Genomic DNA, 23,479 nt, shown 5'->3' with positions numbered 1-23,479 from the left:
AAAATGTTAAATAACCTGTTCAAGTTCAAGTAGGAAGTAATAAAAATCGAGATTTAAAATCTATGTCTCTTCTATTGTACCACATTGCCTCTTCTTTTAGGCACATTTCTAAGGTTGGTTTTCTCAACTCATTGTTGACAACCTTGAATGAGATCTTCTAGTTCCCAGAGGCCTTTGGAATTTCTTGCTGAATTATATCTAGTCCCTCCCATTGTAAAAGTGAAATTTGGGAAATGTATCAAACTACATTTCCCGTGGTCCAACGGGTTTCCGTTTCCAGTTTTTGGGCTTGGGAAGGCTTACGTCTTGACACAGGGAAGGGTTTAAATCTCCTGGGTTAGGAGGAAGTGGCCTCTTTTGCCAGGAGGCTTGCTCTTTGCTAGTAGGGGCTTGGACAGCAGATTTGGGAGGTAGAGACAGGAAACAAAATGGAGGCGGCAGTTTTGAATGCTTACAAGTGCGTGGTCTAATGAATTTATCTATCAGGATGGCTTTAATTAAAATACTAATATATATATTTATACTAGCCTTTATCATTTTTAATACTTATACCATCCCTCACTAGATAATAATACAATCACCAAGAAGGGTTTTTAAGCATAAATTGACTCCTCCTCTTCTGGGTAGGTATGAGCTAAGCAGTTTTTACAGAAAAGGAAATGGAGTTCAAGCTGTGATGAATTCTATTAGCAAAAAAAATAGGGAGTGAGGAAAAGACAGGAAATCAGATTGTGTCAAGCATCTTCCATCAGTATCCTTTCAGTATATTTTACATTGTTTATAATCCCCAGAGTGTGGGATTATACCCTTATTTTGAAATGCATTTCAAATCTAATTATGAATGAAATTTAGATTACTACATACTACTGATGACTTGTGACCCTACCCTGACTCACTAGGTTGAAGTGAGAGTAGTATATTCAGAAAGATACAATCTAAAACCCCCTTTCCCACAAACGTCTTACTTTTGCAAGAAACAACTTTGCACCGAAAAATGCCCACTTTCTGGCCACAGTCAAGTAAATGCGCACACAGTCAGCAGCATTATGTCCACGGAGAGCCATCCATCTAGTTGACAATCGTTGACAAAGTTGTCTTTTAAAATAAAAAAAAGGAAAGAAAAGAAAAATCAATCACCTAGAGCACAAATTATTATTTCATTCCCCATGAACATTTACAAACCCTCAAGAATATGATGAAGAACTTTTCCATAGCTGAGCCTGAGCACAGTTATAAAGTAGCTCAAAGTTTGCCTTCAGTGACTCCCATAATTCTTTTCTGCACCTCTTCCCTCCTCACTTCTCCATTCCCCATTTCCCAGGTTCAACATTCCTTATCATGTGTATGACTTACACAGCAAGAGGGTATAATGGGGAGAGGGGGTCTCTGCAGAAAACCTAGATCTAGTTTGAGTTGAAGTCTAAACTTTGTTGGAGGTCATTTTGGGTGAGGGTAATTTGAGAGGAAGAGAAAGTAATTTTCTAAATAAATTCAGTTTTGAACCTAGACCATGAGATCCAAGATCTTGGGGCAAAAAATGGGGTGGGGAGGAGGCTGAGCCAAGATCTAATGTGTAGGCACAATTAGTTTGAACATAAAGTAGTTAAAATGTCATGAAATGCAGAACCAATGAACTAGTAAGGCATATTTTCATCCTCTTTGTTTTTTTTAAATTTATGGATTCATCTCCATTTTCATTAAGACTCACAAATTTTTGTATATCTATAGCCTTGATGTGGATAAGAAAATAGTCTTGAAAATGAAAACCACGGCCAACAAAATCTCACTGGACTTCTGTGTGAGGATATATTCACTAAACCAGATTTTTCTGTGGCTTTTTGTGTAGAGGGGGCAGGCTGGATCCCATTGGCAACAGTGAAATGAAACTTCTGGACCCCTTCTCAAATCATGTTTATAAATGAACACCTAGGATGATAGAGGACACTGACTATATAAAAATATAGTTATCAAAATGTTTTTTTATTTTAAAATTTTTATTTTATTTTTATTATCATACAAAACACACTTCCATGTCTGTCATTATTGTAAGAACACATTCATACAAAAACAAAACCCAAAAATAAAATCCTAAATACTCTGATATGAAAGATAGAATGCTTTAATCTGCATCCTTCTGACTCCAACAGTTTCAAAATGTTTTTTAAAAGTTTATGTCCAGGAGCAGCTGGTGGGTGGCTCAGAGGATCGAGAGTCAGACCTAGAGATGTTACATCCTGGGTTCAAATCTAGCTTCAGACACTTTTTAGCTGTGTGACCCTGAACAAGTCACTCAACCCTCATTGCCTAGCCCTTACTGCTCTTTTGTTTTGTAACCAATACAAGTATTTATTCTGGGACAGAAGGTAAGAGTTTATAATTTTTTTAAAAAGTCACAGCCTCCAAGTTAAGAACTCTTCCTACAAACTTTAGATGACACATACATACATCATTAGACATGAATTTTTCAGGATTTTTTTCTTACCTTAATTGTTCTTCAGAACAGCCATTCCTATACCTTTTAGGATAAAATTTTTCTATAACTTGTTTTAGTGTTTGATTTGCCTTGCACTGAGAGGTCACTTGCCCTGCTGGAGTTGAGAAAGGTCTCTCAAAATCTCCAATCTCCACCTAATTGGAAGATTGAGAAATAGAAATTGTGGGATATCAGAGAAAATGCTTTGACGTTTAAAATAAATCGAGAATGATGCTGCTATCGTAAGATACAAAGTATACCGTTTCATTTGTCTTGATTATATGACTATTTTAAAGAATGTATATTTATATTATGATTTCATTGTGTTAAAGATTTAGACCTGGAAAGGTTCTTGATGTCACTGAGTCCAACCTTCTGTTGTTATAAAATGAGGAAGAAAGAAGTACACATTTATTAAATGCCTACTGTGTGTCAAGCTCTTTGATAAGCACTTTTCAAATATCATCTCATTTGACCTCAAGAAACAACCCTGAGAAGTAGGTTCTATAATTATCTCCATTTTACATATCAGGAAAATGAGGCATAATAGAAGTTAAGTGACTTGTCTAGGGTCACACAGTTAATAAGTGTCTGAGCCTAGATTTGAACCAGTCTTCTTAACTCTAAGTTCAGCAGTCGACCCACTGGGTCACTTAGCTGCCTCTTTCGATATCAAAGTTTGAATTCCATTTTTCAAAATGTCATCAAAATTAAAATTCTATATTTACATTCTTTTAATTCTTTAAAAAGAAATACTTTTTAGTGCCACTAAAGTACCAACTGGGATTTCTGTCATTGTAATCATGTAGTATTTATTACTTGCACTTACACCTGGGCTAAGAATGGTGGTAGAGAGCCAGGGTGGGTCTTTTCAAGGACTTGAAAAAGGCTACATGGAAAAGCAATTAAACATATTGTGTTTGACTCCAGAAGGGAGAAATGAGAGCAATAGGCCAACACTACAAAGAAGCAAACAGTCTTAATGTCAGAAAAAATATACTAACAATTGGAAATATCCAGAAAGAGAACAGGCTGCTCCTAGAGCATGACCCCCAAAGGAAGTCTGTGGATAGATTTCAGGGAGTCTGTAAGCTTGGATGAGGAAATAATTACACTTTTATTTTTCACCTTCAACTATTTGAAAACATAATTCTGAGAAGGGGCCTTCTCCAGACTATCACCAAATGGCTCTGTGACACCAAAAAGGTTCAGAAACCCTGTTCCAAAGGTAGTGAGTTGCCTCTCCCTAGAGGTGTTCAAGCAAAGCCCAATGGATCACCAGTTGGGTGTGTGGTTGTCAGAGCTCTGTTTTAGATACAGGGCAGATAAGATGTCTGCCAAGGCCCCCTCCTATTCTTGAAATTCTGTGATTCTGTTAAAGGGATATGACTTCTAATTTTCTCTTGCTAGAGTCATTAGGTGGCATACATTGCTTTTTGCTCAGCTCTTTGTCCCCTATAAAATTAATGACTCTAATATATAATAATATATCATAAGTATATATTATAACATTAATATACCATATTGATTTTGTAATACAATATCATAAGACAACTTTTGACTACTGGGGATTTTCATGAAATTGTTGTAAAGATTAATAAAGTGATTATAAAATTCGTATCTAAACTAGAAGTTAGATAAATGTTTAAAATGCAATCTTAATTTATCTGTGTCAAACCACTTACTAGTTTCTAAAGAAGAGAAAATGTTCTAATCCTCCTAAACTCTGATTCATACATATTACATTGTTTAAAGAACAGGAAGTAATCCAAATATGTTATCCTGGCATTCTCAGCCCCACAGTTCTACACTCATGCTCCTTTATTAAATTCAAAGCCTCGTGGCTTAATTTCAGGATAATTAAGAACCTAGATTCTCTTTATGGAATACTATCTCCTTCTGTATCATCTCTACCAGAGTGTCAGTAATTTGGAGTCAAACTGTAATTATTGGGCCTGTAATTTTTAAGGTGTTAATCATGGCAAAATGAAATTACAGAACTGCTGAAGGTACATTGTTTTACTACACTTAATCCAGAATATGAATTAATATCTGATCTTTGCAGAGATATACATAAAAGTTACCTGAGCTAAAAGAGCTGCCATTTCTATTGCCAGTTCCTTGTTCAGAGGAAAGAGTCCATTTACTATTTGATCATTTGTCTGATACATTAATAGGAGCTTTTCTCTCTCACTCTCCCCTCGGACTTGCACTGAAAAGTAAAGTCTGTAAAATGAGGAAGACGAGCATTAAACAATAACTTTGAAAAACAGAGAAAATACATGCTAACAGTAAAGACCACATTGGACTGGAGCCATATTTGATTCATCAAATAGTTATTAAACATTTACTAGCCTCTGAGGAAATAAAGATGAAAAAAATCAACAGTCCTGCCATCAAAGAGTTTACAGTTTAACAGGGGAAATTATGAATTATTATTATTATGGAATTATGAAGTTTAGGCAAAAATATGAAATTATGAAATATAGGCAAATACATGTGACACAAAATAAATGGGATAACTACAAAGGAAAGTTTAAGAGTGCTCTGAAAAAATATGTCAGGAGAGAACACTTATAACTGGGGTATAATAATTGTGATTTTGGAAATATATCGTGTGATATTATAGAATAAGCAATAGGATTCCAAACTAAGCCACTTGGGCTAAGTGGTCCTAAAGACCATAAACATATAAGCAATAATAGACAGCCTGTACTTTTCCTGCGGTCCTACTCATTCTGATCCTGTCAAACATGGAAATGATCATAGTTTCTGATTGGACGAAGCTCCCAATAGAATGCAGTGGCTGCACACTAATACCCACTTCTGGAGTCCCCAATTACTAACTTGGACCCTCACCTAATTTCTGGCTCCAATTAGAATATTCTTCCCTCCAAGCCCAGTATTAATAAGTGACCCAGGGAATTCTTCCACCACGTCTGGGTCTGAATAGATATGCCCCCTTCCATTTCTGGCATCAATTACTTGTTCCCAACCAAAGATATTATTAATCTCCCAGTCTGAGTAGGTAAATCCCACTGAAATCTTTGCCACTTTACCCATCTCTGGTTGTGTGCATGTGTGCGTGTGTGTCTGAGAGAGACAGAGAGAGAGAGAGAGAGAGAAAGAGAGAGAGAGAGAGAGAGAGAGAGAGAGAGAGAGAGAGAGAGAGAGAGAGAGAGAAAATCTTAATCTATGCCACCATATTGTGTGTATTTTAGTATGCTTGTTTTGTTTTGTTTTTAACCTGCTTGTTCTTTGGCATATTAATAAAATTCATGCTTATACTAACTCAAGGAATAAAATTTCTGGTAAATCATTGAACTAGGGTCTTCGTTCTAAGCCAAGATGTGATGCCAAAAAAAACCACGGGGTTTGGGGTGGTGAAGGAGGGCAGGGAAACTTTCACTGAGGAGGTGACATTTGAGGGGAGCCTTTTAGAAGAGAAGGCTTTCAAAAGACAGAGAGGAAGAAGTACATTCCAGGTATGGGGAAGGGCTACTTGTAAGAACTTGAGGGTCATAGAATCACATACCAAGAGCTAGAAGGGAAAGAAATGAATTCAAAATGGGAGAAGGGAACAGCTAGGAATAAGTTTAGTTCAAATATCAAATGTACAAAGGGGAGTAGAGTGAAATAAGGATGAAAGTGTAGAGTGAGATTCGATCATAGAGAACCTTAAATGCCAGGCTAAGAGAATGCATTTTATTCTACCCTTTTATTACATCATGGTCTTCTTTGGCAGTCTGTCAAAGCATACAGAACCCTTTTTCAGCATACCGTTTTAAAATATTTGAAGGAAATCATAAATTTCAGTTAAAAACTAGTGTAAAATGTCATTTTGTTCATATCCACGTTCATGGATTCCTTAAAATCTATGCACAGACTTCCTCAGTGGTCAGGGCATCTTAAGCTAAGAATCCCTATCTTAGAGATAATAGGCACTGGCATTCTTTTAAAAAGAAGAATGGCACAGCATACCTGTGTATAAGAATTGTTAGTTATGTGAAGGATGATAAGAGGGAAAGGAATTAGAAAAATCATTTGGGAGGCTATAACAACAGGCCAAGTGAGATATGAGGAAGGCTGGAAGGAGAGTATTGGCAATATGAAGAAAGAGTTTGAGATAATATAAATATTGAAGAGACAGAATTCATAGGACTTGGCAATTGATTAGATGTATGTATGAAAGGCAGGCATGAAGGGAAGGAAAGAAGATAATTCAAAGATGATTGAAGTTTTGAGATGATTTTGAATGTGAGGGAGGTGATATTACCAACAGACATAAGAAAGTAATTCTAATGTAGTTCTTTCCATTTTTACTATTTTGTAGATCTATCATAAAGTCTCAGAATATCAGATGGGGAAAGAATCTTAGAATTCATCTTTTTGAAACCATATCTGGATAAAAATCTCATCTACAATATACATGACAAATGGTCATCTGGCCTTTCATGAAGACCTCTAATGAGGGAAAATCTATTTATTACCTCCCCAGGCAGCCTATTCCCTTTTTGGATCATTCTAATTATTAGAAAGTTTCTTCTAGAATCAAATTTAAATATGCTCAAAGTTTTTTGATCCTGTTCTATATGACACATTTATCAACAAAAGAAGAGTATGTGTCATAGTATCAATACATTTAAAATTGGAAGGGAGGACCTTAGAGGTTATTTTGTCTAACTCTCTTAACTTACAGATGAAGAAACTGAGACTCAGAGAAATTAAGTGAATATTAAAATTAAGGCAGAATTAAAACCAGGTCAGTTCAACATAAACACTTCCTAATGAAGAGACTTCTTTTAGAAGAAACCTATTGGCTAATCTTATGTTTAAATAAGAAATTATCATTGCTCAGTCACATTTTGACAACCCCTTATAGAAAACTAAGAACAAGAGTTCACACCCCAACTATTGAAAGGTGAAATGGCTTTCATTTGCCCAACTTAATCCCATACAATTCAACAAACATTTATTAATCACTTTAAACAGGGAATGACTCAGTAAGACTTTTGTATTAGAATTGTCAGTTATGTGAAAGATGGATAAGTAATACAAGGTATTTTGGTGGTCCCAAGGGGCATTTCTACACTTCAATGATTCTGTGACCTCAATGATATGGGTGCTCCCTTTCAAGGGGGGTACACACCTTCTCAATTTATGTGATGCTAGTCCAAATCCCTCCATATATCTTTCACAGAGGTTCCACTCAACATTCTGGGAGTTCTTCCTCTAAAAATCTTGACCTTTTCTCAGGATCAACACAAGCTCTTCATTGGGTATTCCTCTCTCTTGTAACATGATCAACCTTCCTTTTCTGGTCTTACTTCCCTGTTGATAGCCTTTATGTTGCATTTCCTGTATAATTTTTTTCTTGGTAATATATCATAGCCTGCCTATACTTATCATCAGATTCCATTCCCATTTGTGTGGCTCTCAACTAATTCTTCACAGACTGTGATATTCTATAATTTGGAGGTACACAACATCACTACTAGAATGACAATGCTAAAGTTTCTTTAGAAATCTATTCTTGGTCATGTGGTATTTTACATTTTTATTAATGTCCTGGATAAAAGCATAGATGGATTCTTTATCAATTTGCAGATGAAACAAAGCTTGGAGGGAATGCAGAAATACTATCTAACAGGATCCAAAAAGGTCGACAATCTAGAACTTTGGGCTGAACCTACGGTGAAGGCAAAATATATATATATATATATGTATATATATATATATGCACATATATATATATACACACACATATATATATATATATATGCTTTATATACATAGATGTACATACACACATACAAAGGCATAAGGTGAAATATATTCTCAGTGAGCTTTGTTTTCATCAGAGCACAGCTTAAGAATTGCATTCGCTTATGGGCATCACATTTTAAGAAGGATTTTAAAAAGCTAGAAAGAGTCTCAAGGAGAGCAACCAAAATGATAGACACTTCAAGATCATGTTATATGAGAAGCATTTGAAGGAATTCACTTTAATGCTTAGCCTAGAGAAAACTTAGGAGGGACATGATAGCTATCTTCAAGTTACTTTAAGTTACTTATCAAATGGAAGAGGGAATCATCTCGTTTTTCTTGGGCTCAAATGGCAGANGTGGTCAGAAATTCATTGTCTTCTGGAGGGAATCAGTCTCCACACAAGAAAATGGAAGGAGAGTGAGAGGAAAAAAAGTCTGAGAAAAGGAGACATTAATTTACAATAGAGCAGGGGTTCCCAGAAGGCAGGATGGAAGAAGAAGGCATTGTAGAATAGGCAGAGCAGAATAGGGGATGGGCGGGCTGAAGCAGCAATGGATGAGGAAACAGAAGTGGTAGAAAGGAAATTGCTTTTTCATTTGGTATTCAGAAACACTAAATTATAGAGATTAGGGGAAGAAGAAGTAGTGTGTGCTAGCCATAGGATGGTGGAAATACAGGTTGACTGGAGCTCATATCATCAGGGTCCTGTGATAAGAGAGGGTGGCTGCAGAATATTTTCTCTTCTATATTCCTCTCTCCTCCTTTTGTTTGAGTCCATTTTTACTACCATCTTTGCCAGAAAGTCTTCAGGCTTTTTTGATTAAGTCACCACTAAGTAGGAAGAGATATTTACTACCCATTGGGCACCCACATGGCACAGCACAGAGAACTTACTACATTACCTTATATGAATGTGTAGATGATTTGTTCTCTCTCCAAAAACTAGAAATAAAATAGATGGAGCCAGGAAGGAAATCGAATTGGGCATTTGGATTGGGTGATTTGGGTGATTGTGTCCCCAGCCAGATGGAACATATACTTGGTACCAAATCCATATCTTCCTCCCAAGATGGTGAAGATAAGGCATAATCAAAAGTTACCACACAGCTGGGACATGCTTTGCTTCCAGGTCTCTGCAGCCCCAATGACAAAGGTATTTCGATTCTCAGTGATTTAGGATCTCTGGTGCTTATGAGGGCGACTCCAGTAGCACAAACTATTTGGGTCTCTGCCTAACTGATCTTTCTTCTCTTAGATTAATAGCTCTGTGTGGTCCGTTAAAGGTACTTCTGCATTTTTGGCTTTAGGACAGTGACCTAGCTGGTTACAATCAGTGTGGGGAGCCACGATGATGAGGCAGGTAAACGACTATTTGAGCCAAGGAGGCTCAGCACATTCTGACATACCAAGAACATCTTTAAGACGAGTCCAAGTGTCCTGACACACTAGCAAGAAAATAGTGGTCTAGATCACATAACTTAGGTGTGTGCACAAATGGCTAGGGGGCCATTCATAGGCAGAGGCTAATGAGGGGTGAAGCAATGTCAACTCGGGGAGACATAACCAGTGGTGTTCAGCCAGCCTCAGGCCCTACTGGTGTCTAAGATTTTTATGTGTGAGTGCATTAAAGAGAAGGCTCATTAAATTTGTGGATAACATCAAAGCAAGAGGGGAATGCTGACCGGCACTCTAGAAGCCAGGATCAGAATGCAAAATGACTTTAGTAAATTAGAAAAGTGGCTTAAGATGCATAGAGTAAAATTTTAAAAAGCTAGATCAGCTAGGGAAGAGAAAAAAAGTACTCAAATGCACAAAAGCTATAAGTGGCTCTGGGCAGACTTGGCCATGATTAATATTCTATTATAATGGATGAAAAGGTGACAGGGAGTCAGAAGCAAAGCAATAAAAGAAAAGTGATCCAGAAACACCTTCATTGGGATGAAACATGTGGAAGTCACGAGACAACTAGATGGCTCAGGGGGTAGAGTGGTGGGCCTGGGGAAAACCTGAGTCCAAATCTGGTCTCAAATACTTACTAGCTGTGTGACTTTGGGCAAATTACTTAGCTTTTTTGGCCTTAGTTTCCTCATCTGTAAAATGGTAAAAATATCATTGTACCAACTTCCCAGGATCCTTGTGAGGACCAAATGAGAATAATATTAAGTGTTTAACATTGTTCCTGGCATATAGCAAACACTATATAAATGTTAGTTATCATCATTATTATTAAGATCCCCACTCAGACAACTATTATTGCTCAATTCTGGGATCTAATTGAAGAAGGCTTTGGAGAACACAAATGAGGATTAACAAATGGTATAAAGATGACTGATAAGTGTAAGATCATAGACATAGAGACCTGAGAGGTCATCTCATCCAACTCCCTCATTTGAGAGAAAGGAGACCGAGATGCTAAAAGATTAAATGACTTGTCAAAGGTTACATAGAGAGAATATGGCAGAGCTAGGATTTGAACCTGGGTCCCCTAACTCTTAAATTCAGCAATACCATGCTACCTGGGAGTTGTTATATATCAGATCTTAAGGGATAGAATAAGAAGCCTCTTATTGACAATTAACTATCCTTACTATGGTCTGGTGCCTATTTTTGGATGACTCATGTGCTAAGAATGAATTTTTTCTTACTTTACTAAAACTTTACTAAAAAATATAAAAACCCATCTAGACTATATAAAAACAGACAGCTGGCAGTTGGCTGACCCCTACTCTAGACCAGTGGCCATAAACTCAAGTATAAATAGGTGCCTATTGGCAATATATTTAGAAAACCACAAATGGACACCATCTATCTTGCATTGTATTTTTAATTCATTTTGTTAAAATATTTCTCAATTAAATTTTAATCTGAAGAGGCCTTTGAATTTGAAAACTCTGCTCTAAAATGCAGTTATAAAAGTAAAGGAATGGGATGGGCTTAAACCTTAGCTATGAAAGAGTTATTGGTGTTTATTCTTCCTTTCAAAGAGAACCAATGACATTATGGAGTGATATCTCGATTTGCCTGTGAATTGCATTTAATTGAGGCAGACTAGCACAGACCCATCAGCCTCACTCTCTTTTCCAGAGTCATCAAAGTCTAATGGCAGAACAAAAGTCAGGAGCACTGGTGATGGCGTGGGATGCATTGGATGACCTGGTCATCTTCAATGCCTATCTAGTTTCTAAGCACTCCACAGAGTCTGTTTCAGTTGTCTTTGTGGCTGTTTAAAACAAATTGTTCTCATCCACCCATTTTGCAGGGGGAAGTCTTTACTTGCTTGGGTAGATGTTCCTCTAACTCACCAATGAATTTAAGATCTGTTGGTGACCCTCAAACTGGTTTAGCCCATCTGCTGAGATGGTTTACTAGGGTGTGGCTACTTCGTGTGTGTGTGTGTGTGTGTGTGTGTGTGTACACACACACATATATATGCATGCTATAGATTTTTGGCCACAGGATGAAAGGTAGACATCAAAGATGGATGAACAGCCCTGAAAAGGCTCTGCAAGCCCTCACACCAAAGGTGCTAATCCTCTGGGACTATATGGGACCCCTGTGCAATGAAAGAATAAGATTAATTCTAATGATTCTTCTGATAGTGAGGGCTGATACATTCTGAAATTATTTACCAAGGAAGCTCTTTGGAGAACTTTACAAATACAACAAATACAGTCTCATCAGTCTGGAATTGTTTTATTAAGAATCTACCTGAAGTGGGGGCAGGGGGAAAGGGTTGAATAAAAAAGTAATCTTTGAAGATCCCTTCCAAGGCCATGATTCTGATCTAAGAGCCCAAACAGAAAGCCAAAGACTGCAAAAATATTAAAATTAAACTCCCCGGAGAAAAACAAGCAACAAAGGACTACTGAAAATAAACCTTTTGTTTAAGGGAGGGAGGGAAAATATCCCTTCGGGGTAGACGACCTCTTTCCAGTTTTGTTTGGGAAGAAACATGCCTTGACTTCTACAATTTTAAATACATGAGTGCAAAACTAAACTAAATAGCAGCTTAAATATGAATGGAATTTAAGTGCTAATTTCAGAATGGTTACAGATGAGAGCATCTGCTTACAAAACCTATTAATTAGACCTCTAACTCACTAAATCTAAATAAATGAAATTTCCTAACAGCACCAAAAAGGAGTAAGTAGCTACTTGAGTTTGGCTAGTAAGAAGAGCATTTGAAAGATGAAGAAGCAAGCATTTGGCAGCTAGCTTTGAGTCAGTGGAAACTTGGGCTTATGAATTGGATCCCCATGGAAGCAAGGCAAGACGGCATTTGGAAACAGAGTACTTTATCACAGCTGCAGCTTATATAATCATTTCAACTTTTCTATTAAAAAAAATTAATGCTATAATCCTCATTCATGGTAGCAGACATGAGGCAATATTTTTATCGTGGCTTTTCTAGGATCCTCTTATGCACGGAACACTACCCTCCTCTATATTTGCCTCCCATCCTTTTGCCCAAATCTGTCTTCAGTGCCATCTCATTTAGTCTTCTTTGATTAAATTGCCACCATCCTAAGAAGAAATATGGAACAAACACTTGGCCCAGCACAGAGTACTCATTACATTACTATACATGGAAGTGGTTCCACTTGGCTCGAAACAAAACCAGATGATCTCACCCCCCTACCTCCCCACCCCCAGTATAAATGAAAATGACTTGAAACGAATCCACTTAACTATCTGCACACCCATGCCAGCTGCCTCTGGGAAGGGAAGGTTAGGAATTCTGAGCAGTTAGCAGGATCAAAGGTCAAAAGAGAGGAAACAGGACAAGGAACAGTAGCTACAGGAATGGAACAAGCTTCTAGAAAGGATGAGGTCTTTCCAGGTTACCTCCCACTCAACAAAGAAAACAGACAGAAGTAATATCAATGGAAACTTGTTACAACAGGAGGAAGATCTTTCAGAATTCCAGGATTTAGGCCAAATCCTGGTCCTTCTAACCCTCTGCTTGACTCCCAGATGGTCACAATAACAGCATTTCAGAGTTGGAAAGGACCTCAGAGGTTGCCTAATTTATCCACTACCCTAAAAAGGATCTCCTGCTCAACATATTCGACAAATGGTCATTCAGTCTTTCCTGGAAGACATCCCAACAGGGATGGATGAGTAGATATCATCCTAACTACTTGAAATGAACTGAGTAATGCAAAACCCTAAGCTGATCAATATAAGATCAGCATGGAACAAAGGGAGACAAAAAAGAGAGGACTGGCTTTGGAGTCAGAGTATTGGGGCAAGTCAAAACCTACCTATGTCTCAGTTTCTTAATGTGTAAAATGAAGGGATTTCACAAGATGGCCTCTGTGAAATCTTCAAACTCTAGATCCTGTGGATTTCTAAGGTCTTCTATCTTTATATCTATTCTTCTGTGAATCCACAATGTGTATAACTAGCATAGGAAAAAGTAATAACTGCATCTATATCTCCAAAGAAAATAAAACTGAATCCATTTTCATTCTCCCCCCCCCCCCATCTTCTCTTCCTCATCTTCCTCATTTCTCTATTACTTTTGAAGATACCAACCTCTCTTTCAGTCATTAAGAATCACAATCTAGGTGTCATTCTCGACTTCTCATTCTCTCTGCTCTCACATATCCAATCTTTGTGGTCAAGTCCTGTGTTTCTACCTTTAAAAGATCATTTGTATACACCCTCTTTTCTCCTATGACATAACCATCCCCCTAGTGTAGGCCCTAGATATGGCATATCTGGACTATTGCAATAGCTTTCTGATTATCTCTCTGATGTAAGTCTCTCCCCACTTCAATCCATTCTCCACTCAGTTGTCAAAATGATCTTAAAAATGCAGATCTGTCCATATCACTGAGGTAAGGAAGGAAAACATTCCAGGCATGGGAGACAGTATCAGAGGGGATGTCCACAATGCATATGATGGTATCTTCAGAGCCAGAACAAAGACCTCATCTCATGCTTAACCTTTTTAGGCTAGGGGATCATAGATGTAGAGCACAGGACTTGGAATCAGAAAGACTCTTCTTCATAAGTTCAAATCCAGCCTAAACACTTAATGGCTGTGGGTCCCTGGGTAAGTCACTTAACTCTACTTCAGTTTCTTCATCTGCAAAATGAGCTGGAGAAGGAAATGGTAAAGCACTCTAGTATCTTTGCTAAGAAAACCCCAAGTGGGGTCATGGAGAGTTGGACACTACTAAAAAAGTGGCTGAAACAACAGCAAAGATATACATGGGATAAACTTGAGATAATATCCCAGGGAAGGTCTTTTTATTATAAGGGTCTAGAAAAGAGTTACTTGAAAAAGGTTGAGCTGGGTATTTTAGGAAACCAGGGAAGCCAGAAGGCAGAGGTAAGGAAGGAAAGCATTCCAGGAATGGGGGACAGTATCCAAGGGGATGTTCACACTGTGTTTGAAGGTAACTTGAGAGCCAGAGCCAGAACAAAGACTTCATCTTATGCCTAACTTTGTTAGACAAGGGGATCAGAGATAAAGAGTGTTCAGAGACCTTAGAGGCCATTGAGTCAAACCCCTTTCATTTTATAAATGAGAACGCTGAGACACTGAAGGGTTCAGTACCGCAGCAGTTATTGGTATCAAAGATGGGATTTAACTCTAGGTCTCCTTGACTCCAAGTCCAATGCCTTATTCACTATATCATGCCGCCTTTCTTCCCCCTTCTGGTCACTTCCTCTATAAGAGTAGACTTGCCCAAGAGCACCCTAAATGAATCGATTCTAGATCAAATTGTGACTTTTTGGGCAAGATCTATCACACCACATAGTCTATCCTTTTTAAAGAAGCTACAATATAGAAAACAGACTGAGGGTGAGGGATTTTTGCTTAAAGAATGCAAAGAGAGAAAGAGAATGCATATTCAATTAGAATTTTTGAGGAATAGCCCTCATACAATAAGCACAACCATACACTCATATTCTGGGAGTTCTAGTCATTATTACACACCTGTTTTTATAAGTTAGGCGCACGGTTCTCGTACCTTCACATTTCCCAGGCTGCTGTTCTTTGGAAGCCTGTTCCCATTTAGAAATAATGTCACAAATCTAGGAGGAAAGTGTAGAGCTAGTAGTTATGACATTTTACCAAATCAGCATTTTTTAAAGAGAAGTATATGTTTATAATGAAAAACTTCAATGACTATGATCAAGTCAAAGTACTGAAACTTGTTATTTAAGCTTATGAAAATGTGAATGTGAAGTTTTCATTTTAAGATTTTAATGAGGAGCTGCTTTTTGGTCCACTTAAGTCTTTCAGACATACACGTTAACTTCGGGTTATGGCAATTGATGGTTACTTTTTTAAAAAGTATCTTAATGCTGTAAGAATTAAAATTTAGTTATCTTATTCTTGATTTGTTACTTATTGTCACGTGTGGGTAACTCGTCTCCCCTCCCCACTAAGGGAGGTGGGAGTGACATCATTAGCACGCCTGGGTTGAGTAGATTTTTTGACTATTAATGGGATCTGGCTAATTCTATTTACACAATGCAAGATCTCTTCCATGGGACTGGTAATATAATATAAATATTCCTAGAATCTATTTGTGAATAGGTCATCAAATATGTAACAATAACAATGGAAACCATTTATATGGCATGCTTAAAGGGTTTCTTTATAGATACTTTATAAACATTAATTCATTTCACCTCACAACAATCCTGGGTGGTAGGTACTCTTATATTATCCTTTTTTTTACAGATGGGGAAACTGAGGAAGACAGTAGTTAAGTGACTTTTTAGGCTTAGCTCTCTATCCATTGCACCATGTAGCTACTTCATATGTAACCATAAAGAAGGACCATTTTCAATTTCACCTTTAGACTGAGATTAAGGTATTTTCCAAAGGGGTGTTGAAATGTAATCATCATTCTCTAAAATATTCCAAATAATAATAATAAAAGAACAAAAGGATCTTTAAAACCCTAAGAAAAGACCTGAAGGAAAACATAATTGTCTATATAGGGCTACTAGTAGACATTTTCAAAAAGTATAGAATGAGCAGTTACCAAAGCAACTATTGTTTACTCAGGTCCATTCAACCAAATAAATAAGCTGATTATGTTGGCTAAATAGTAGCAACCTGGCTCCAAGAATTTTATTGCCATGACTTGTCTTTTGGTGCTCAAGAATTGTATTTGGCAAGGCAGAAGGGAAGAGATGAGTCCAGGAGAAACGAAACAATGTTATTGTCTTCACTGTAGGTTCATGATGGGATTCAGGAAAGAAAAAAACAAATATTAAAACCAATGAAATACTCCAGATGAATTAAATGTACTGAGCTTCCTTGTAGGTGTGAGAATCATCTCCACCAAAGATGGTGATAGTCACTCAGACTTGGTAGACCAACTGAGAGTTGTTGTGGCCACAAAAATCATCATCATGTAGTTCATGGGTTGCAGAAATACCACTGATCATTTGGTTAATAATAATAATAATAACAACAACAACAATAACTAACACTTACATAGTATTTTATATCTGTAAAGCACTTCACATGCTATTTAATTTAATTGTTGCAATGATCCCAGGCTGTAGGTGTCGTTATCGATCACCATTTTACTTATGAGGAGACTGAGTCTGATAGAAATAATGTCATTCGCCCAAGGTCACACAGCTAATAAGAGTCCAAAACTCCTTACTCCTTCCAACTTGGAAGAAAGAATTAATAATGATAAAAACAATAACCACAACAAAAAATGCTTGCACTTAAATAGTGCTTTAAAGTTTACAGTGCTTTACAAATACTCATTTTTATCCTCACAGTAAACTCTGAGAGATAAGTTACATTATTATCTCCATTTTACAGATGAAGAAACTGAGGGAAGCAGAGGGGGATGTGGCTTGCTTGGTCACACAGGAAGGAAAATAAATATCTGAGGCCAGACCCAAATTCCAATCTTTCTGAGACAGGATTCAAACTCAGAAAATCCTGACTCTTCTAAGTCTGACACTCCACCTTAGCTGCCTTGGAAGAAAGTTCAGTGCTTACAACTCCCCTGGCAGTTTCTGAGAATCAGTGGCACCTCCATGATGTGATGAGCTATCAAAGGAGGAATTTAGAGCAGGGGTGGATTAATTTTTTTTCTTTATGGGGGGTGGGCGGGGGGACTAGACTTGTGACTTCATCATGGCTCCCAGTGAGGAACTCTGTCTCCCAATGTAGATAGCTACCTGCTTTGAGATCTTTCGGAGCTGTCTGGGGACCTGCCCAGAGTCATAGAGCCAGTATGTAACAGATGTGAACCCTTAATCAACAGCCAGCAATATGCCCACTGTGCCATGATGCCTCTGTCTGTATTGTATACAAATTATTTGAATTATTGAATGATGGACTATAGAGCTCAAGGTTTCATTTGAAACTTAGCAAGATTGTTTGGATGTATCTTACAAATACTACATAAAAGGTTCCCATTATTATTAGGTTGAGTGCCAAGCCTGGAGTCAGGACTTCCTGGGTTAAAATCTGACCTCAGATACTTCCTAGCTGTGTGACCCTGGGTAAGTCATTTAATCTGATTGCCTGGCCCTTATCTCTCTCCTGCCTTAGAAATGATAATTAGTATTGATTCTAAGATTGAAAATAAGGGTTAAAAAAAGTTTAACATAAAGAGGAAAAAAATACAAACTGGCATACATTTTACTTTATTACCATTTTTACTTAATAAATGTTAGCAAAATGATTCTCTGCTTGATCAACGTTGGCCCAATTTTTTTTAACATATAAAGTTCTGGGTTTCTACTGTAAAGTTCCCCTCTGTCTCATTAAAGAGTTGCCCTGAGCCAGCTGAATGCATACTCTAAGTTTTAATAAAATGGAAAGGAAAGACATGGGCCCAGTTAATTAGCTGCAAACCTATTTAAATTAGGACAGGCTCTTTACCAGAGAGAAGGCCAGCAAGTGATGAATGGTTTTGGACCAAATTTATATAATTTTTCTAAAGTACTTTGCAATCCTTAAAGTGTTACAGAAATGTTAGTTATCATGGTTAGTATTATTTTTTTAAAAGTGCCCTCTAAAGCCTAGAAGGATGGCAATCTGTATGACTGAAATGAAAGTAGGAAAAAAATCATGGATCCTTGAAATATATAGAAATATAAATTATCTATCAAAAAATTTAGCTTGAGGATTTTTCAGACTAGCTTTTAAAGTGTTGAGAATTACCTCTCTATTATTTAATGAATTGCCTTTTCGGGAGGTTTTGTCTTTACCTTGATGTTTCCTTGAAGACAGTGCTCCAAATCTTTGCCAGAAGGATCGTCTGTAAAGAGTGCAAATCCAGACTGGGCAGGCTTTCTCATTCCAGTCTCTTGGTTTAGTGTATTCAAAAATTCTTCCACAGTGGTAGAAGCATCAAATCCAACTACCTGAACAGAAACAACAATCAATTCGTGCAATTTAAGGAACACGAAAAGAGGATGAAGATTAAACAAAATGAATGTGCATTCATTCTTATTATTATTGGATTACATGGTAGGAGGTTCAAGCATTTATTAGGTACCAGCTATGTTACAGGCACTGTGCTAAATGCTTTACAAATATTATCTCATTTGATCCTTATATAAAAGTTCATTTATAGGAATATCAGAGAACTTTTCAAGTAGAGAGACAATCTAAGGCAATAACTTATTGGGGTATTAGCTCCTTCACAAAATAATATTCAAAGATAGTGTAAAAATAAGCAAATGTCTCCAAAAAAGCCCCAGTAAAAATACATTAAGAAGCCAATGGAAGAAACAAAGTGGATAAAAAACATGCATTACTCAATGGAAATTGAGCTGGGCCCAAAACTAAGTTAACAACTATTTATAAAGGTTATACTAGGTGACACCCACTGTCCTGAAGGAGATTAGGCTGAATATATGGGGAACTGTAGAGTGCTTTTATTGATCCAAAGCTGTTCATTACTTCAAAATTCGATCTCTTTACCACCAATATTTTTCTCTAGAGATGATACATGGCTATTAATAATAGAAAACCATTGGAAGGAAAACAAATAACAAGCAACAGACTCTGAAATAGACCAACAAATCAATGGTCCCATAAGAGATCAAGAAAGATTAGAACAAAATCAAAAGATTGAAAAGAATAGAAGAAAATGTAAGGTATCTGTTATCAAAAATAACTAACCTACAAAACTAGAAAAGGGGAGATAATTTTAAAATCACTGGTATCTCTGAAATCAATGATAAAAAAATACTAACAAGCCCAGAGACTATATTTCAGGAAATCACAAATGAAAATGGCCTATATCTAAGAGAAATAGACAGAAAGAGTCTACCAATCATCCTTGGAAGGAAACCCCAAAAGCAAGAGTGCCAGGAATGTCAAAATAAAAAACCCAGAGCTTACATATAAAGAAAAATATTTCGAGCAGCCAGAAAGTATTCAAATACCAAGGAATCTCAAAATCACACAAAAATGGGAAGTTATACTATAAACAATAAGAAATATTAGAATATATTCCAAAAGGCAAAAGATGGGCTCACAGCAAAGAATAACTTATCCTGCAAAGCTAAGTATAATCAATCCCACAGGGGGAAAAAAGTTAATCTTTAATGGGAGTAGAGGATTTTCAAGTATCACTAATGAAAAGACCAGCGCAAAGTAGGAATTCTGAAATGCAAACATAGATGTCTAGAGAAATCTAGAAGGACAAATTTGTCTAAACAATTGGAATGGGCTATTAGATGATAAAGGGCTAATATTATAAGAGGGGAAGAAGTATGTATACTTTCAGAATGTTAATGTCTTTAAAGAACAATGAAAGAGCTACCTGAGAAAAACAGAGGGCTTAGGCATTGATTGATTCTATTTTGAGAGTTGAAAAGGGGAAGTTTTGAAAAGGGAGGGTAAAGGAATACATGAGTGTAGAAAAGAGGAAGAAGGCAAGAAGGAAACTCGAGAAGAGAATATAAATAGAAAGAAATAAATGTGGGAGATGACACCCAGGTGAGCTTCACTCTTATCTGAACTAAACAAAGGAGGATTAAACATACTTCCTTCTCCCCCAAACTCATCAGGGTAACAGGTGGGGTTGGAGGAGTTAGTTTAAAAAGAGGAAAATTCTGGAAAGGGTAGTCATAAACAGAAAAAAAAAAATCTTGGTTTTTAAGGGAAGATTTCTGCCATCCCACCTTTTCCTATTAGGGAATGGAGAACAAGATCATTTCTTGTGTACCTCCTTCCCTCCTACTTGTTTACCTCCCTACTCCTACTCAAGGATGACTTTCTCACACCAACATTGGCCTATATCAGTGATTCCCAAAGTGGGCGCCACTGCCCCCTGGTGGGTGCTGCAGCAATCCAGCGTGGCAGTGATGGCCACAGGTGCATTTATCTTTCCTATTAATTGCTATTAAAATTTTTAAAAATTAATTTCCAGGGGGCTAAGTAATATTTTCTCTGGAAAGGGGGCAATAGGCCAAAAAAGTTTGGGAACCACTGGCCTAGACTATTATCTTCAGGGACTAAGCTCTTTTATGAGTATATGATTTTCAGTGTCTACACTCATGCTCACCCTTATTGTAAAATACTTTACAGATTAAAAATATTTGGCTTTTTCTTTTTGAGCTTCTACCTCCTTATCTTATCCAATCTAGTAATACAGCAGTCACTCACTGGCCTGACCCCAATGCTGGATTGGCACAAAAGCTTTGCCCTGACTTGGTCTGTTATCAACCTGGGCTGGTTTGCCTTTCCTTCAGTAGCCTTTTGGTCCCTTGCTCCCAGGAGCTTGCTATATTGGCAATAAGCTTTGAACAGATAGACACTCAATCAGCTTTGGCCCACAATAGCTCAGAACTCTCATACACAAGTTATCCACTAATCTTCCCAGGAACTGGGATTATAAGGATGTGCCATTATGCCCAGCAATTCAGTTGTTTTTTTTAATGAATCACAGAGCCAAGGTATAGTTTTAAGTCAAAGGTGAGGTTCTGCCCCAGCCTAGAATAGGTTTTCATGAAAGGGATTAAGGAAATATAATTTGGAAAGTATCACATTAACAACAATTGAAAATAATTTTCAGAAATATGCTATGGATTTATCAAAGAACTATTGATTTGATTTTAATGTAGTTTAAAAGTTATTTTTATCCCCTTAGAAATACAATGGACTTGGGCTGCTAGGCAACACAATGGATAGAGTGCTAGATTTGGAATCAGGAAGACTCAGCTTAATGAGTTCAAATCCATCCTCAGGCACTTACTATGTGATTCTGGGCAAGTTGTTTAACCTTGTTTGCCTCAGTTTCCTCATGTGTAAAATGAGCTGGAGAAGGAAATGGGAAGCCAGTTCAGTATCTTTGCCAAGAAAATCCCATATGGGGTGATGAAGAGTTGGACATGACTGAACAACAAGGAGTGGTTGGGTGGCACAGTGAACAGAGTGCCAGGCCTGGAATTGGGAAGATCTGGCTTCAAATCTGATATCAGACACTTCTTAGCTGTGTTGCCCTGGGCAAGTCACTTAATCCCATTTGTCTAGTCCTTGCCCTTTTGTCTTAAGAGTTGTTATTATGACAGAAAGTAAGGGTTAAAAAAAAAGAATACAATGGAATTGGTCAGAAAGAAGTTCATAGCATATTATATAATTTTAAAAATTCTTTTTGTATAATGAAATCTTTGTTTTTCATGATTATTAAGATTATAATAAAAATTTAATGATAAAATTAATTCTGCCCTCTTTGCTTTTTATTATGTCACTTTTGATGGGACTATCTTATAGCTCATGTTTTGAGCAAATTTACTTTTGTGTGATCACTATTGCCAGTTGGTAGTAAAGTAAACCAACTAGTTTTTATGTATTTAAGTTGCTTCACTTCCTTCATCCCTTTGTGAATACTCACTCATTCTATGATGCCCTAATTATGGTACATGAGAGATTTTGGAAATCTTAAAACAGAACTACCTGATAGATTCCATTCATGAAGTGTACTGGAATACTAAAGGGCAATGAATGATGGTAAGGATTTCGAAGAAGGGTTGAAAGAATTTCCATTCTTGAGGGTCTTGCTTCTCTATCTCCATTTTGTTGAGCTCTCTCTACACATCGCTGGCAGTAAATAGCATATTTCCCAAATTCTGTCCTGTAACAAATATAGGGAAGAAATAAAAGAAAAAGAATCTAAGAAAAGGAAATGATCTAAGTTCAAATTTAAATAAGATCATCTAATAGTTCTCAAACTTTTTTTTGTCTCAAAGGTCATTTATACTCTTAAAAATTACCTTGGACCAGTGAGTCTCAAAGGGCTTCTATGTGGCTTATATTGATTGAGACTTAATTAAAAAGTGAAAACATTTTAGTATTAGTATGAAAACAGTTTTGACTTCAAGAACCTCTTAAAAAGGTCTTATGAACCTCAAAGGTCCCTGAACCACACTTTGAGAAACATCGGTCTTAAAGTACATATGAAACATTGAGGAACCTTTCCTTACATCTCAGCCATTTTTAAACTTTCTATGCTTTTTTGATGAACTTTTTCATTTTGAATAATGCAAATTCTAATAAACTAAAATAGCATTCCCCAAACTCTATGTTTTAACACTTTCAATAACACAATCCTCTCAAATGTAGATCCCTTCTCTCTATCATTACCACCCCCTTCCAAAAAAATAGGTATTTGTTTGGGGTGGGAAAATCTCTGGCAAACTTGCTTCCTTTATCTCTATTATTTCATTTTTAATTTCAATTAATAATGACTTTAGGTTTTTGAAGAAATTGCATAGATAACATTATATGTATAAAAAAAGTAAATAATCACAACAGTATCGGGAATACACTATTTTAGAGAAGCAACATGAAGGCTATCTGTGTGGGATAATAGGAAGGATACAGTTATCTGAAATCAAGAGAGTTGGGTTCAAAGGCCAGTTCTGCCCCTAACTTTGTGTCAGAAAAGTCATTTCTCTTCACGGGATATCAGTTTCCTCATTTGTAATATGAGATCAATACTTGGGTTATTTCCTTCACATTGAGGTCCCTACCTATTCTGGGGCTCCCTCAAATCAGTGCAATTTAGTCAGATTGTTACCTGTCATGGAATCAGATAGATTCCACAGTTGAAGTATAACCTGTACTTGTTGCAAATTTGGTTGTGGACCTTAAAAGCTACTGAATCCAACCTGGGAATGAAAAAAAAAAGTTCCCCTCCACAATATTCCCAATAAGCAGTCATTCATCCTTTGCCAGAAGATTGTAGGTGAGGAAGAAGCCCGGTGCCTCTTTAAAAC

At 36.9% G+C, this 23,479-nt stretch overlaps 1 protein-coding gene across 1 annotated transcript in view; it reads right to left on the bottom strand.

The window, feature by feature from the left end:
* The window catches only part of PLEKHH2 (pleckstrin homology, MyTH4 and FERM domain containing H2), a 123,967-nt gene that overhangs the window by 7,138 nt on the left and 93,350 nt on the right, over positions 1-23,479 (bottom strand). The window contains exons 22-27 of the mRNA XM_044663281.1: positions 22,158-22,335; positions 18,458-18,613; positions 15,195-15,292; positions 4,558-4,699; positions 2,483-2,628; positions 966-1,095 (exon numbers count right to left, since the gene is read on the bottom strand). Coding sequence (XP_044519216.1) covers positions 966-1,095; positions 2,483-2,628; positions 4,558-4,699; positions 15,195-15,292; positions 18,458-18,613; positions 22,158-22,335 — 850 coding nt within the window. The remainder of the gene's footprint in view (positions 1-965; positions 1,096-2,482; positions 2,629-4,557; positions 4,700-15,194; positions 15,293-18,457; positions 18,614-22,157; positions 22,336-23,479) is intronic.

This window comes from Gracilinanus agilis, chromosome 2 (assembly GCF_016433145.1).
Source record: "Gracilinanus agilis isolate LMUSP501 chromosome 2, AgileGrace, whole genome shotgun sequence".
Classification (NCBI taxonomy): Eukaryota; Metazoa; Chordata; class Mammalia; order Didelphimorphia; family Didelphidae; genus Gracilinanus; species Gracilinanus agilis.
The sequence above is the reverse complement of the archived record's forward strand: the minus strand, read 5'-3'. Positions and strand labels throughout refer to the sequence as shown.